Genomic DNA, 17,883 nt, shown 5'->3' with positions numbered 1-17,883 from the left:
ATGGTACCATTTTACTGAACCAATTATTGCATTAGGGCCAAAACTGAAAAAAACTGAAGCATACTTCTGTGTGGTTTAAAAAAAAAAAAAAAAAAAAGCATGCACGCACACACCCTGTAAGACCCTAATCCTGTGAGATAGTGAGCTCCCTTTGCGCCACTGAAGCACGCTGTCTGATCGATTTGATGCGAATCAAAATGCTGCATCCTAATCTTTCCTCTGATAACCTGGGCTGGGATCTTCTGCTTTAAAAAAAAAAAAAAAAAAGTGTGATGTTAAGATGTAATCTGCGTATGCTTCTTTTGAAAATGCTTCAAGAAGGCTCTTCCTTACGTGTATTTTCTTGACCACACATTGGCTGTATCCAGTCAAAGAAAGCCATCTGTGTGTCAGAATGAGACTGGCTGAAAATTAAAGCTACAAGACAACACAGAGGAAATATAGAGCTCAAGAAATCTCTTGCTTAAAAAGAACTGGGACCCAATCCTGCAAAACTTTACTTATTGGCTCCACTAGGACCATGCCTGACATGAAGCATTTCCTGTGTGAATAAAGCTGGGTGATAGGCCCTGTAAGGTAGAATTTAGTAAGACCCCAATTCTCATCTTAGTTGCGCCCATGTTAATCCTGGAATGACTTCAATGAAGTCACTTTGTTTACTTGATCTTAACACCAGTGTAACTGAAAAGAATCTGGTGTTAAATAAGATGAAGACTGTGTTCCACAAAATAAGAAAAGGCTGAGAGAATTCTCTGGCTAGAGCCTACTTGATTGGGATTGTGGGGGGAGGACATGCTAATGAAAATTATAAGATTTAACAAAAATCCACATGGTGGTTGGAGTTAATACATTTTCATAGAAGGCTTCTTTTTAATTTTAAGACAGAGTTAAATATGGAAAATTTAATCAGGAAACTACCTGGCTGTTTAGATTAGCCTCTGTGATAAAGTACCACAATTTGTTTCAGTTCTAATTATGTCTTACCATTATGTTCTATCCATGCTGTAAACCAACAACAAACAGGAAAGAATCTAATAGAATAAAATATTGTAATACTGTATTTAATGTCTTGTTGCATTACAGAAACTGTTTGCAGATTGTTACCCTCAACATATCTCCACTGATTCCAGTGGGAGGAATGTTTTTCAGGCAAGCCCTTGGTACGTGCCTGATCCTGAATGGTACTGAGCCCCCCATTTTCTCACTGTAGAAGCTAAAGGCGCTTAGCACTTTGAAGGATTTGGAGCTCAAGTGTTTCCTGACTTACTTGAGAATGTACAAGAGGCTTCTTTTTGCTAAGCTTGTTTTTACTCAATGAATTGTTGGATTTAACCTCACTGGTTGAATGAAAAAATTGTCCTGTGGCTTAGGAAAAATGGAGTCCCAAACCACTTAAGAAATCCGTTTGAACGCTTAGAACATATGGCAGAAACACACACTTATGACCAGTGCTGTTGAGTACCTGACTCGGTGTTTTCTAGGGACAAGTAAAGGATGAGGACTAGCTGGCAGAAATCCAATTTCCATAAAATGGAAGTGATGTTGGGAAGACGGACGCATCAGTGAGCCACTTTATAGGAGGGCGTCTGCTCCTGCCATTTGTTACTGGAGCTTGCAGTCTTGGGTTACTGTTGAATCCACAGCTGCTTTTGAGCAACCCTATAGCAGAAGAAAACTGGGTGGCTTTTTAATTTGTTTGGCAGGGAGGATGCAACCATTCTTCTCAGATGCAGATCTTGCTACCATGTCTTATGACTCTCTCGCCTTCAAAATAGCTGCAATGTGCTTTACTTGGGGCTATGGCTTAATCCAGCCTAGTACCTGAAGATGATCCAGAACTTTGGAATTCACTCCCTACCTATGATGATCCCCAAGAGCTGCACAAAGCCTTTCTCTTCTGAAGCTTTTAGGGAGGGAAGGTACAAAGAGGGAAGGTACAAATACTTGTGTCTGGCCTGTAGGGTTTTTCTTTTCTTGTTCTGAGGAGGATGGGTTTGAAAGTGCAGTCACTGGCTGTAAAACAAAAGCAATGTAAAGCAAAGGTGCTTAAAGCTCTGGATAGGTACTACTTAAATGTATTGCATAAATTGTACTGATTGTAGTCTTGTTGTTTCCATTCCCTTAGGCTGAATTTGAATGCATCAATGAGAAGAAGAGACAAAAGAAGAAAAGCTACAAAAATTCTGGTGTCGTGAGTGTGAAACACTGTGAGGTCGGTACTCAAGGATTTTATTTTTTAACTCAATTGATTTTTCTTTATTTACAAATGTCCAGGTACAACATCTCTGATTTAACATGCCTCAACTACCCCAAGTGTAAGTAACAGTAAAATATATGAAAACTGCAGAAAGATTTGAGTCTAGAAGATGATAGTATAGATACAGAATGCTTTGAATGTTGTAGAAGCATTACCGTGACAAAGTAAAACATTGTTTCTTCACATAGAATCAGAATACAATTAATATTACTCCTGCATTTTCTATAGAGAGTTTATGACTTAGTCTTCTATACAGGAGATTGCAAGCAAGTGAAAGTTACTGTTTCATACAAGGTCTTTTGGTTTAGAAATAGATGTCTAAATATCAAACCCCCATAACCTTATTCTCAGTAGGATGATCTTACCACTTAAAGTAAAGAATTCCTCATCTAATATCCTCTTGAGGGGGAAGTGGGGGTGTTCAGGTCCTAAATAATAAACCAGCCTTCTGAAATTCTATTTGCATGTATCGTGGAATGACAAGGAAAGTGGTGATTTGCATTGTCTTAAACACAAAAAAGCACTAAACTTCCTAGCAATTAATTAATAGGTACCATAGTGTCAATTTCCTTACTAGCTGAACACTGGCTAATGTAGGAAATAGTTATCTGATATGAATTTTCTCCATGTACCCAGATCCTGTTTAAATATAATTATAAGGGGCCCAATACTGGCACACACAGTGCATAGTACCTTATTCGTTGTGTACTCCCAGTGAAATCTAGAGGCACTACTTATGGAGTAAAGGTACTGTTTTACATCAGTACGGGAAGCAAAACTTGGCCTTAAGGAAATTAAGAAATTGCCTCCGTCTTTTGGGTTTTGCTGAAACCAGTGTGTTTCCTTTTAGATTATAGTGGAATGCACGTTCCTTGATTACATCATGGGAGGATGTCAGCTGAATTTCACTGTAAGTAAATTATGTGTACAAAATTGCTTTCTTTTTCAGAGTAAGCTGTAATGTGTTATGGATTCTCTTAATCTCATGTTTGTTTTTGTAGCAGATGAAGCATAAGCCCATATTTCCAGAGGCCCTCTGGCCTGTTTTGTCAACTGTTACCTGGAAAGTTCTGGAATATGATAGACTGCTAGCATCAGACATGAGTTCTGAATCTTCAGATGTGCCCAGTCAGAGCTGGATATAACTGTATGGGCAGAGACCAAAGGAGTTTACAGTTCCCTGTTGCTTGGGTTTGTCTTACACCATCTTATCACAAGTGTAGTTCAGATCAGCTTAACGGCTGTCAAGCAATCTGGGAATGTCTGTCGTTCTGTTCACTCCTAACACATCCATTACACCTGGGGGTGGTCATGTAGAGCTTGTTATGGTAGGTTTACACCTGGCAAGGATTTCCCCATGCCAGAATAATCCTCAACTGCCTATATAGGATGGCTTCAAGGCCCTTATGCACAGCCTGAGCAACATGCATAGACCTTAGCATGGGATCAGACCCTGAAATGGTTTAATTCACAAAACTGGTACAACACAGGCAGTAGCAATGTAAGTTTTCTCCACTCTGGCAGTGTACCTCAGTCCTCACCCGGAGTAGATCAGTGTCTCTGGCTGGTCTATCAGCAAGGGTATCTGTTAATTTTTAACTGTTGTGGTATTCTTTGAGTAGCTTCCACTTGGAAGCAGGCTGAGACTATAGACTCATTTCACAACCATGGAGAATATTGTGAATGCTTTTGTTTAAGACCTATATGAGCCAGCAGCTGATAGACAGAAAGCCAGCCAGTCTCCATGGTGAACCACAGCTTCATGATGTTTGAGTAGGGTACATTCCTTAAACAAGGTTCTAATGTTCAATAAAATGGTGTAAATATGGCAGCTGACAGATGATTACATGTACCAGTATGTGATGTAGATAGTTCTTCCTGTTTTTGTCAGTTTAATTTTGCCTGCAATTGGGAACCCGGGTTCCCATCACTGCTAACGGATACAAATGCTACATTTGACAGGTGGGGATAGATTTTACAGGCTCCAATGGGGACCCTCGCTCACCAGACTCTCTACATTATATCAGCCCTAATGGGGTTAACGAATACCTGACAGCCATTTGGTCTGTAGGAATGGTCATTCAGGACTATGATGCGTAAGTTTTAACTTATCTCATTTTCAAATGCATGTTGTAGAACCGGGGCATGTAAGTATTGCAGACGTCCATAAACAGCTCATAATAAAAGCTGTAGAGCTGAATGTACTGAAAGTACAAGAACATGCATAAAAATCTTTTCACATTTTCCCTTCCATTTTATCCTCTCCTCTTTGAATGAGCTCTCGCCCTTTGCTGGGAGAGGCTGGGGAGAAAGGGTACAGTCTATTTTGGCTTGTGTGTAACTACATTCCACTTGACTCTGCATAAGGTGGTCCAAGCATACTACAAATGGTCGTACCCAAGTGACATTTTCTCAAAATGGATGGAGGTGCAAATCTGTCAGTTTAGCTATCTGACATTCCTTGGCAGAGCCAGAGGGTGGCAGCACAGAGATTATATCTGCTTAAATACGAACAATGTGTTCAGGATACAGGACATGGATATGAAGACAGTCTGTTCTCCATGGAGCTTACAGTCTGGGATGCAGTTGAGAGGTCCCATTGGGAGAACCAGAGAACAAGCATAGGGGTTTATGGTTTGTTTTTAATTTTGAATCTCTTTTCTAACGTGACGTGGAGGATTTTCATGAGTACAGTTTGTGGGCATCATGGAAAGTCAGTATTTATTAATAATAGAAGGAATTTGAATGATGGGGGGGGGGGCCTGGGACTTGGAGATGTGTTCAATAGTATATCCTTGTTGATCTAGGGTGATATTCCTTTGAGAGGGCCCAGAATTCACAAACCTCAGTACAATCCGTTCCTTAGTCAGTATTTTACCCTTGGGGGCATTCTGCGCCAAAAAAATAAATTCTGCACACAATATTTTAAAATTCTGCAACCCAGCCCTGACACCGTGCAAGGACTGGGCCTGCCCCAGAAACACCCCAGGACCCTGCTCTGCCATGCCAGATGCACCAGTTGTGGGCAGGCAGGCTCAGCCCAGCAGGATCCAAGTGTGGAGGGGCTTAGTGTGGGTGATCCTAGTGTGGGCTGAGAGAATTCTGTGGGAGCAATCTGGGGGTGGATGGCTCAGTGGGGGATCCGGGTGTGGGAGGGATCTGGATGCACAGGGGCTTGTTGGGGAGGTTATGGGTGCAGCGATAATGGGACTCTGCAGGGGGGTCCAGGTGGGGCTCAGCGGGGGGGTCTGGATGTGTGGGGGATAGAGCTCGGTAGGGGGGTCTGGGTGTGTGGGGTCAGTGGGGGGGTCCAGATGCTGGAGGAGTGGGGCTCACTGGGGTGGGGATCCAGGTGCAGCTGTTTGGGGGTCAGTGGGGTGGGTGGGTGGATGCAGTGCAGGGGAAGGGGAAGTCCCATCGTCCCCAGCCCAACCGGGACTAGCAGCCCAGCCAGTCGGGGCTTTCCCAGTCCTGCCCCCTCCCCACAGTGATTTACCTCTCTGACCGCTTCCCTGGCACCCAAAACACACTGCGGGGGACAGTGGTGTGACTGCTCTTATGGCTTTCCTTTGCTTCCCTGTCAGAAAGTCGTTTTTCTGCAGGGAAGCAAAGAAATCTGTGGGGGGACAAGAATTCTCCATATGTGCAGTGGCGCAGAATTCCCCCAGGAGTAATATCTCCAAACTCCATGGTCTGCATGGTAATAAATAGCTGCTACGGTTTTCATGGCTCAAATTATCTCATGACAAATGCTAAACAAAAACCAGCAGAGCATTTGCAACCTAACACATTTTCATAGCAAAAATTTTAAATGTTAATTCCCTAGGTGCCCTGCTGACTTGGACAGAAAGAAATTCTCCCTGCCTACCCGATTTGGCCTTTACACAGGGGAAATTTCCTGTTGATTTCTAATAAACAGCTTTATGATTATGACTAGGATTAGCTAAATTGTTTTGCATTGTGAACAGTCTAAAGGGAAACAACTACTTCATTTTCTCTTAAATTGCATTTTCAGAGATAAAATGTTTCCAGCCTTTGGATTTGGTGCACAGATTCCTCCTTCCTTTCAGGTAACCAAATGTGTAAATTTGCTACGTAGGCAATCTAAAACAACTTACTCAAGGACATGTGCATGTCTAAAACCTGAACATCTTTCGTGTATTGACAGGTATCTCATGAGTTTCCGTTAAACTTTAACCCATCAAATCCATTTTGCACTGGTAAGTCTTAGAAACTATCACAAGAGTCTTAAAGAATCAAATATCTGGAAAGTCTTGTTTCTACTAGGTACCACTTAACTGCCTCATGGTACTGTGTTTAATCTGGCACCATTAATACAACAACAGTAAAGGTTGTGGCAGTAGATGTTACTTTGTATAGAAAAGTCTCTGATTAGAAAAAATGTGTGACCTATTCAGAATATGGACTTCAAAATACTAGAAGAGATGGGAAGGAAGGAGATGCTCTTTGCTAATCAGAGCATTTGTGAGGCTTCTGATTAAGCAGGCTGATTTTGTTAAATAGACAAGGAACTTCAATCAGTAACCAGGCTAGAATTTCCTGCTATAAATCCTTACCTGTGTGAAGGAGCCTTTGGTTCTTTTTCTTTTTTGAACTTTCACAGCACATCTACCTTGGGGTAGCAGCAGTGTAGGCTTCTTCCAGAGTGCCATGCCAAGGTACCTCATTGCTGGTGTGGAGGGAACCTCACTGGCCCTGGGAGTGAGAAGGTGGTTCATTCTCTGACCATTTAGTCTTTTCCTCTCTGCTTGGACTGCTAACAAGGACATGTGTTCTAAACTGAGCAGACCTGTTATAAACTAGGTAGCCAGATTTCAGGAGAGTGATATTTGGCCACCTAGACAACCTTTTTAACCTTGACATAAAGTCAAGATTAGCTCTTGTGGAAGGCTATGGCCTGATAAAAGGCCTCTGTTCACCTAAAGCATACAACTTCCTTTGTCATTATCTTAATTTTAAATAACTTTGTACTACTCTAGATGTCTGGCACCTATGGAGGTGTCAGGACAGTTGAGTGCCTCAGAACAGCAATGCAACATTAACATGAAATATTAAGACTTAACCATTTGTTTTCTTAAGGAATCCAAGGCGTTATTGATGCATACCGGGTCTGCCTTCCTCAAGTAAAATTATATGGGCCAACCAATTTTTCTCCAATAATAAACCATGTGGCTAGATTAGCTGGTGCAGCTGCACAGCAACAGACAGCATCAGTAAGTACTTTATCTTAGTGTAGATGTTCCCCTCCTTCTTTCTTCTTTTTTTCGATGCTATACGCTATTCATTTCCCCTCTGTGTGCTTGGAAGCGTACCAACCTTATTTGTTATCCACTTATCCTGTGAAGTTGCATTTGTTACCATTAGGCTTTATGGATGCCAGAGCTTCCTCACAGATTGTACATAACAAGAATCTTTCATCCAGATGAAGCTTATTTTCTGATAGGAATGTCAATTTAAAAAAAAGTACTTGGCATTTTGTAGCACTTTTCATCCAAAACATTCAGAGCACTTTACAAACATTCAGGATCTAGTTCTGCCCTGGAATACACACACATTTTAGGGCAGCATTTAGCCTCAAGTTGAGTGGCAAGCGTAATCCTCATTTCTTAGAGGGTAAACTGAGACACACGTTACTTAACGTGACCAAGACAGGATTGCACAAGAGTCATGTAAGACTAAAACTGGCTGGCTGTGGTTTGGCTGTTGCAAACAGCAACACGCTTATCTCTTTGTCCCTTGTTATGACCTGCAGTCCAAAGCAGCAAGTAACACACAGAAGGAACTCTGTGGAACCTTCTAAACCAGTGGCTCTCAACCTTTCCAGACTACTGTACCCCTTTCAGGACTCTGATATGTCTTGCTTACCCCCCAATTTCACCTCACTTAAAAACTACTTGCTTACAAAATCAGACCTAAAAATACAAATGTGTCAGAGCACATTACTGAAAAGTTGCTTGCTTTCTCATTTTTTTTAAACCATAGAATTCTAAAATAAATTAATTGGAATATAAATATTGTACTTGCATTTCAGTATATAGCATATAGACCAGTATAAACAAGTCATTGTCTGTATGAAATTTTAGTTTGTACTGACTTCGCTAGTGCTTTTTATGTAGCCTGTTGTAAAACTAAGCAAATATCTAGATGAGTTGATGACCCCCTTGAAGACCTCTGCATACCCAGGTGTAGGCATATCCCTGCTTAAGAACCACTGCTCTAAACTTTTCCACTTTGTTCTCAGAGCTCAGACAGCAGCACTGCTATGAGTTAGCTGGAAACTGGAAAAGAACTGTCAGTATTAATATGCAAATGATATATGACTAACCATGACACTTTACTTTGGACATAGAGTTGCCAATTCTGGTTAGATATATTCCTGGAGGTTTCGTCACATGACATAATATTTAATTAAAGTTTAATCTTTAATTCCTGGAGATTCCAGGAGAGTCCTGGGAGGGTTGGCAACCCTATAAATTGGACCTCTTGTAATAGTAATAGGCCCCATTGTGTTGGGCATTTTTCTGTCTTAGAAAAGACACTGTCTCTGCTCTGAAGTGCTTCCAATCTAATGAGACAAACAAACGGAATATTTGAGGATGTGGATACAACATATAGGCAAAAGAGCATGGTGAAGAATTGGCCCAGCTTCGTTAGTTACACGTATTGTAGAAATGTTTGGTTTGTGTTTTGTTTTTAATTGAGGTTAGAAGGATTAGGAAAAGAGATGGCGGAAGAGGAATGAGCACAGCTTATCAACTGTCCAGTCATGATCAGCAGGCTGGGTTTTGTAGACATCATGGCAGATGTGGAGAAAGTAGAGCTGGAGGGAGCTATAGAGGAGGAAGGACAAAGTGGTGGGGAACAAGTAGTTGTGTGAAGAGGGAGAAAAAGAGCAAAGAGACAAAGTAGAGAAGAGATATGGAGGAAGCCAAGGGGGAGCTATTGGAGAGCATGGCTTGGTAAAAACAATCAGAAAATTAATTATAGTTTAAGTCCAGGCTTCCTGAAGTTCCTAAAAGAAACCAGATGAAAGTGAGAAAATGGAAGTTTAGCAAAATATGCAGGTCTCAGTTTAGTTGTGGTGGTTTGTCCTTGGAACTGAATTCCTGCCCAGAGCAAGCGGGGTGGTGAGATGGTGACTCTGAAAAAGAGACTGAAACTTGAATGGAGTTTACTTGTAACAATGGAGATGTGATCCTTCCATTTAAGGTTCGTCAAACAACATAATACAGAAACCGGACCTAATCCAGGTTTTATAAACTATTGATGGTAGCAATAGTAAATACAGATTTAAAAGCACAGTGAAGAGGCTGTTACTACTTTGCATGCTGTTACCAAGAATATTCTTCAGCTCACAACTGTTTCATAACTGACTCAATATTAGATATCTGGGGACAAAGAGAGAATTGGGTATCCTTGCTACGTTTGTACCTGCAACACGTTCTGAAAGCCTTTCCCTGCTAATAGCCTCCATACTTGTGAATTTGAGCTGACAAACTTGTAAACCTCTACTGGAACTCAGTACTCAGGGTTTTTCTACTGAAGAACACTAATTTTGCTTATTACAAATATCTGTGTTTGTCACTGAACAGCTAAACGGAGATTTGAAGTCAAGACCTGGTTTATTTGTTATAGATATGTACTGTAGGCTATTGGCTCCCATTTGAAATTTAGCTAATTTACGTAAAACATCAAAAGCAGATTGCAGATTCTGCCAGTTAATCCTAGAAAACAGCTGGCATGCAGGTATAGTAAAGGAAATTTTACGTAGGAATTTGAAGCAACAGAGGGAGTATATGTATTTAAAAAAGAATCCACCTGTTTTCTAATAATCCAACCCAGTATCTAGTGTAGTTTTTTTTCTTTAGAAATCTGAAACTTCCTTGAAGTGTAGAACTGGTGCTAGATAAACTGTTCATATTAGACACTTATGTTAGAAGAACTCCTTTCAACCGCTACCTGGCTGTGGTGGTATGATATTAAGGTCTGGTCTACACCTAAACCTAGGTTGACCCAGCTGCATTACTCGAGGTTGTGAAAAATTTTACATCCTGTGCAACGTAGTTAAGTCACCCTCATCCCCAATTATAGATGCAGCTACAGAGGAATTCTGTCAATTTAGCTACTGCCTCTCAAGTAGTGACAAGAAAAACCCCTTCCATTGCTGTTATAGCATTTGTTGCCCTAAAAAATCAGGCATACTGTCTGTTTTTTCAGCACTCAGGACAAAGACTCTCTGTTTTGGTCAGTGTTTTGCAAACTCCTTACTACAGTACATACAGGAGGGTTTCTTCCTTTTTTTTTTTTTTCTTGGCACTCTGGCTTATGTGCTGGGGCTTCCGTGGCTGTGTTGAGCAAGGTTTTATATTTACATTTTTCAAAGACATTACTTCAAATAGATCATAAAGGAAAATATTCAGTTAAACTTGCTTTCAGCTCCTGCCCAAAACCCAACAAAATCTGTGTCCTATGTTTGAGTGACATTGTACTTGAGATCTGAGGATAGCTTTTCAACTTGGCTGCTTTAGATTGCTGCCAGTTGGACATAAGGGCCTTGTAGGCTTTGCAGTGAATATGTGTTTTGCTTCTTGGGGAGGGAAAGTTAGGGTTGGGTTTTTTTGGACCAGGCAGAAGAGACCTGAATCAAATGTAGATGCTTGATTGCAAAGAATAAGCCTCTCATATTGAAAAGTTACCATTCTATGCCCTGTAAACCTGTAAAGCATGCATGTATGCAATATTACCTCTTCTGCTGTTCCCAATTGTAACAAAGTACATATTGGTTTGACAGCAATATTTTGTGCTCCTCATCATAACGGATGGTGTGATAACAGACCTTGATGCAACCAGATCCGCCATAGTTAATGCCGCGAAGCTTCCCATGTCCATTATCATTGTTGGCGTTGGAGGAGCTGATTTCAGTGCCATGGAGTTTCTTGATGGTGACAATGGAAGTCTCAGGTCCCCAACTGGAGAGCCAGCTATCAGAGACATTGTCCAGTTTGTGCCATTTAGGCAGTTCCAAAATGTAAGTATCATTCCTTACTGAATACATACCAGAGAAGTACACTAGATTTCATAGCATGTAAATACTAGTGGCCCTACTTCCCCTGTGGGGTTTATACATGGAATGGCCCTGGAATGAGGTCTAAAGCCTCTTGAAAACACTCTCTGTTAGCGGTGAGGTATGGCTTTCATATCAGGGGCTAAGAAGAGATGAAAGCCTACCAGCTCATCTGTGGAACTCCCAGTAAATCATTTCTATAAAAAAAGGTGACCTGTTCCTGGTTTAGGAATCAATCAATCTCTCTCTTTTTTTCACCAGTCTTTTCAGGACATGTCATTTATATATCTACTTCAGAACTGATATGCAGTTCAGCATAATCAAACCAATGCTGGTGTCCTGTCGGAGGAGAAAATGAGCATGATTTTGACTTCACCTAAGATTATTTCCATTTTAGTCAGTGTAGTTGCCTGGCTGTAAATCTGGATTAAGATTAGAATTAAGCTCTGTGTGCATGCATTGTATCATTTGATAAATAAATCTTTGTGTGTGAAGGTGAGGGAGTCATCTTCTGATATATAGGTGCCCTTGCTGAGGTAGTTTTATTAAAGCAAATAAAACCCTCTTTACAGAGAGGCAAACAAAATGGTGGGGAAGCTCTATTTAGTGTACAACCCAGCAGATGGAATCTAGCATATAAATACTGTTGACGTTGGGTCATATAGTCTTCTTAAATTTCATGCCCTGGCAAAGATGTATACAAATAAATAATTTGGGGAAAGTAAAACTGACAGATAAAACAGCTTAGATTCCAAGGTGCTCTCTTCCTCATTCTTGTTTTTGTACATTTTATGCTCTGTTCTATCTCCCTGGCCCCTCATGGTAAAAAGCTCATATTAAAATAATGCACCAGTTTTGCTTGATTGCCACTATTTGTTCAGGCATTTTGATGTGGGGGAAGGGAGTAATCTGCAAAGATTACTTAAAGTGCCATCCTTAGTTGGAGACTAAAAAGTGTGTTAAACTTTGGCAAGGAACACTCTAACAGGAGGATTTTCAGGAGTATAAAAAAGCTAAAAAGCAAAAATGAGGTGGTAGCTGCTAAGGCTAAAGCCCTGGAAGGGTTATATGCCTGTCTTGAAATGAAGAAGGATGAGAGAGAAATATATAGACTGGAAAAGAGCAGTGATAAGAGAACTGAAGACATTGGTGAGATCAAAGTAATTGAAGATGAAAGTGGAAATACATTAACCAATGAGACCAGATTACGGAATGGTAGCATAATTATTGTTAAAGGCTTATGATTGAAGAGCATCCAAGAGAACCATGCCATATGATAAAAACCAAACCGGGTTCTGGTGGTACCAGTCCAAGAAGAAGTTGTAGAATCACTGAGCAACATAAAAAATAAGAGAGCTCTCAGTCCCGATGGCATACCAGGAGAAATATGGAAGTACCTGGGGCAGGTAGGCATGAATATATTGATACAATTGTTTAATTTCATTATGAGGACTCAGCTATGTCTGGAGAAAGGACATTGGTACCAACATGTAAGGAAAAAGGAGACATACAAGACTCTGGTAACTGCAGCGTTAAACTTATGAGCCATGCCATGAAGGTCTGGGAGACTGTTATTCATAAGAGACTGAAGAGAAATAAAAGTCAGTGAGCATTAGTTTGGATTCATGCCAGGCAAGTTAACCTTGCTGTCTTTATATTTTTCCACGCGCAATCTTAATGCAGAGAAAAGAGGAGAAACCCTTTACGTAGTGTTCATTGATCTTGAGAAGGCTTATGATCACCTTCCGAAAGAAGTCATCTAGTGGTGTATGAGAATGAAACAGATACGTGAAGACCATATCAGACTCCTCTAGGACACGTACAAGGGTGCTGTTACCGCAGTCAGAAGGCCAGTCGAAGAAACGGAACAATTTTTAATAAGTCAAAGTTCACCAAGGCCTTTTGTTCACAATGCACTTTAGAAAGCATCCAAAGAGTAATGTGTGCTTTGTGCAGGTCATGTAATGCTCCTAGGGCAGAGCAAAAATGAAGCGGACAAAGATTTAGAGTGATGCATACAGTAACTCCTCACTTAATGTTGTAGTTACGTTCCTGAAAAATGCGACTTTATGTGAAATGATGATAAGCGAATCCAATTTCTCCACAAGAATTAATGTAAATGGGGCGGGTTAGGTTCCAGGAAAACTTTTTTCACCACACAAAAGACACAATATACATATAAAGTGTAAGTTTTAAACAAACAGTTTAATATTGTACACAGGAAGTTCCCGGGAGCAGCTCCGAGGCAGAGGGCAGGGCAGTGGGGGGAGGCACAGCTAAACTGCAGCTGGCGAGCCACATACCTTACAGGGAATTTAGGGAGCTGATTGTCGGGGGGTGGGGGTGGGGAGGACTGCCAGCCCCCCGGTTCTAATCCCCACAAGGAGGGGTTGCTCTTCCAGAGAATCCTGCAAGCAGTGGGCAAAGCAGGCAGCTGCCAAAGGACATTAGGGAGCATTGTGCAACTTTAAACAAGCATGTTCCCTAATTGATCAGCAATGAAACAACTTTAACTGGGACGACTTTATGCGAGGAGTTACTATACTTGAAAGAAATTACATGAAAATGAGCAGAAATAAAACAGTATATGGTCTGTAGATTCGATGATAGTCTCGTCACCTTCCTGAAACGTAAGTCTTGAGGACCAGCCAATACCAAAGGTATAGAAGTTCAACTACTTAGGCGAGATAGTACAGAATAATGGTAAACTCCATGACTAACTTATAAACAGAACAGGAAAGGCGTGGACTAAATGAAAAGTAAGTGGAGTGGCCTGCCATAAGAGGATGCCTATTAACTTGAAAAGCAAGATCTACAAGACAGTAATTAGCCCTACTCTTTTGTATGGCTGTGAATGCTGGGCACTGAGAGAGACAGGAGAATGTCTTGAATGGAAATGAAAATGTTCAGATGTATGGAATTACAAGGTTGGACCATATTCAGAATGAGCAAATTATGGGAAATGAGAAGGTGGTACCAGTTATACAAAAGCTGAAGGAATCCAGGCTTAGATGGTTTGGGCATGTGAAAAGAAGATTGGAAGAATATCTAGGAAATGGTGCGTTAAACTTGGAAGTAGAGAGTGAGAGAAGCATTTAGAAGACCCAAACTAGATGGCTGGATGTTATTTGAAAGTATTTGATTAGCTGTAGAGTTTCCAAGGAACTGCTTGAAGACCGACTGGAACGGGAAATAAGGACTCAAAAAGCCAACCCTGTGTATATCAGACTGAGACTAGAAGAAGAAAGTTGTAGATTAATTTGCCAGTTAGTGCAGTGCCGTCATGATTACTCAGGTATAGAATTGATGTGCTTAAATCTGTTTTTCAGTTACACAAACTTTCCTTTTTCTAATATCACAGGTTTGATCTTGAAATACAAACTAACTATACTTCGAAGGAATTGCATGTAGAACAAGCAATGCATTTACTGCAGATGAGGGTTGGGATAATAGGATGTGGATGAAAACTCACTTAACCAATCTCAGGTGCTTAACTTCTGTCACTTTAACCTTGCATAGCAGAGATTTTATTGACATGGCTAAAAATTTCCTCAGAGTATTTTATCCTGGTGGATCCCAAAATACTTTGTAAACTGCATATGCCACACAGAGGCAGCCTCCACTGCAGAGGAGGGAGGCATTCAGCTGCTTTGCAGCATTCTGCTTAGTAGTAGGAGTGGAAAGGTAAAGGTGGGCAGGGAAGCTTTTTTCCAAGGGCACTGTAGCAAATTCCTGAGAGAAATGCTGTAGATTCTGTTTGGACAAATTAACAGATGGCACCTAAACTTTTAAGGTCTCCTCTGACCAATGGTTAAGACTGAAGTTTGATGTTCTTTTTTTAATAAGGCTCCCAAAGAAGCTCTGGCTCAGTGTGTCCTGGCAGAAGTGCCTCAGCAAGTGGTAAACTACTTCAGCACATACAAACTGCAGCCTCCCAAGAATCCTGCCGCAAAGTGAGAGAGCACTGAGTGGGACAGGCGAGTGAGGCTAACCCAGATGGGATTCCTGCAACTCCCGCATGTCAATGGACTTGGGTCTTGATTTTTTTTTTTTTTTTTTTTTTTTTGTGTACCTTGATTCATACCTGTTAATGTCTGTCTGCTTTTGCATGGAAACATGTACTCTGCCAGGCTTTTTTACTTGAGACAAAGATGTACCCTGTTTAATACTCATGTTGATTATGATAAAGGCCCCAGCTGGGCAAATTTGGTAGAAAATAACATTTCAAGAAGTAAGCTGAATATGAAAATCATGAACCGACTGTGCCAAGTTGTTGGGTGTGGTGCTGCTGCTTTGTGCTGCAGGGCTGGTGTAATAAGGTCATCAAGCTGGCTGAACTGCTCCAGGGAGAAACACCCCAATGTGCCATGGTCTTCAGTATTGTAGAGCTGATGTAGCAGGGAGTGTCTACAGAGAGGGGTATGTGGCTGGGCTATGTACTTGCGCTTCTAGCCTGGGCTACTTTTCAGGACCCTGTGACTGTTTCAGGCTGGCATATGTTACAGCAGCCATAACGCAGTGTTCAGCACCAGAGTTGGAGCAGTGCAAAAGCAGAGCTTTAAAGACACCTTTGCACACCATCTCCTGACTTATGCCTTTAGTTCCTCTTGGCCATACCTGGGAATCTGGGCCATCATCTCTCAATATTAATAAAATGGATGAAACAGTAAACACAGACTGCATAATGTGGAGCATTAAGTAACTGTACAGATGCAGCCAACTGCTTTTTATCAAGGTAGCCATCTAAATGATTTAAAAAAACTCTGTTGGCCTTCAGTGCAGATGCTGTAAAGAGTTTTAAGATTTATAGGACAATATACTATGCTGGAAAACTGCAAATGCAAATCACTTTATGTAAAGCTATCACATGTGACTATTAATTGACCTTGGTGGTTACTAGTACAAATTCCATTGCTAAAGAGGAAAACAAAACTTTTCACTCTTGAATTTTTAAGTTGCTTTATATATTTTTTGTAATTGTATCTTCTCATATGGAGAGAGCTTTTGAAAGGACTACAGTGTGTGCCATTTTAACCTGTTTTGTACAGGTCTTGAAATGCCCCCTAGTTAGCTTTAAAGTGAGTGATCTTTTATTTTCCTGGCAGTACTCTCTCAGCTACCTTGGATTAATGGTGACCTGCAATTGATTTTTTAAAAATTTGCTTTGTGCCTTTTTTGTTTGCTCATGGTATACTTAAAAGTCTGAAAAAATCCTAGAAAAAAACTTCTCTGCTTGCTTTTTTTAAATCTTTACATCATGGATATCAAGCCTGGTCTTCCTTGGTTTTACTGGAGGACTATTGGGAGGTCTCTGATGAATATTGTGACCTCTCATCTTAGTAGAAGGGGTGGGAATTTGAATTGTTAATATCCTCCCATTCTTTTCAAGCATCAATTAATTAGGCATTGGTGTTAACAAACACTGAGTTTTTAAACTGACTATAAATCTTGACTCACACTTACTCTTCTTTCAGTGTTTTGTCTCTTGTGATGTGTTAATTTGATTAGTTCTCCAATTGCAATAGGGTAGAGAAAACTAGAATTTCTAAGGTCAGACACTAGAAGGGGAGCTTTTTTTAACAAAACCCTTTCAGGCGTGTAGGTACAACTCAGACAAAGTCAAAAAAGGCACAAGGATCTTTCCTTTGCAGATCATCTTTACGGATGCTGTTCTGCAGCTACTCAAGTGCATCACTCCCATTGACTTCCATAGGAGTCCTATGTGCAAGGTCACTGCAGAATCAGACACTGAATTTGGACTTCTCGTTGTTTGTGCTTACTGTATTCACCAATGCAGATCTATCTCTCACACTCAACTATGTGCTCAACTCCTGGCTTGCTGAATCCTGCTGCACTACAGTGTCATACCTAGGCCAGTGCAGCTGCTGATGGGGGTTCCCCCCTCCCCCCCCGAAGAATTTGTTTTTTTAATGTTGTACTTCAGGGAAGACTCCCCATCCCAGCACATAATCCTGTTACGTTTTATTGCTGTTCTTGAATCCTCTATTTTTTTTTATTTTTTTTTGTTGGATCTTTCTTACTGGCATTTGCCTTGCAGAATTTAAAGAAACTGGAAAATCTGTCTCTCTAGTGCAGGGGCGGGCAAACTTTTTGGCCCAAGGGCCACATCAGGTTTCCGAAATTGTATGGAGGACCGGTTAGGGGAGGCTGTGGCCCGGCCCTGCCCCTTATCTGCCCCCCCCACCCCCCCGGGACCTCTGCCCCATCCACCCCTTCCTGACCACCTCCGGACCCCCTGCCCTTGACTGCGCCACACACACCCCCCGCCGCCCCATCCAACCCCTCCTCTCATTCCTGATTGCCCCCTGGTGACCCCTGCCCCATCCAACCACCCCTTCTCCCTGACTGCCTCTGGAACCCCTGCCCCTGACTGCCCCCCACCGCCGCATCCAACCCCCTCTGTCCTTTCTGACTGCCCCCCCCCGGGACCCCTGCCCCCATTAAACCCCCATTCCCCACCCTCTGACCGCCACTCCCCTGCCCTCTATCCAACACTCCCTGCCCCCTTACCACGCTGCCT

General features: G+C 41.5%; 1 protein-coding gene across 3 annotated transcripts in view; it reads left to right on the top strand.

The window, feature by feature from the left end:
* The window catches only part of CPNE3 (copine 3), a 64,723-nt gene extending 47,183 nt beyond the window's left edge, over positions 1–17,540 (top strand). For all 3 annotated transcript variants that reach the window (XM_074944146.1, XM_074944145.1, XM_074944147.1), the window contains 8 exons: positions 2,126–2,212; positions 3,108–3,167; positions 4,220–4,353; positions 6,273–6,327; positions 6,426–6,477; positions 7,358–7,491; positions 11,070–11,306; positions 15,189–17,540. In XM_074944146.1, coding sequence (XP_074800247.1) covers positions 2,126–2,212; positions 3,108–3,167; positions 4,220–4,353; positions 6,273–6,327; positions 6,426–6,477; positions 7,358–7,491; positions 11,070–11,306; positions 15,189–15,299 — 870 coding nt within the window. In that variant the 3' untranslated portion in view covers positions 15,300–17,540. The remainder of the gene's footprint in view (positions 1–2,125; positions 2,213–3,107; positions 3,168–4,219; positions 4,354–6,272; positions 6,328–6,425; positions 6,478–7,357; positions 7,492–11,069; positions 11,307–15,188) is intronic.
* Positions 17,541–17,883: the final 343 nt, after the last annotated feature.

Source organism: Natator depressus, chromosome 2 (genome assembly GCF_965152275.1).
Source record: "Natator depressus isolate rNatDep1 chromosome 2, rNatDep2.hap1, whole genome shotgun sequence".
Taxonomy (NCBI): Eukaryota; Metazoa; Chordata; order Testudines; family Cheloniidae; genus Natator; species Natator depressus.
This window is presented reverse-complemented; position numbering and strand designations above follow the sequence as displayed.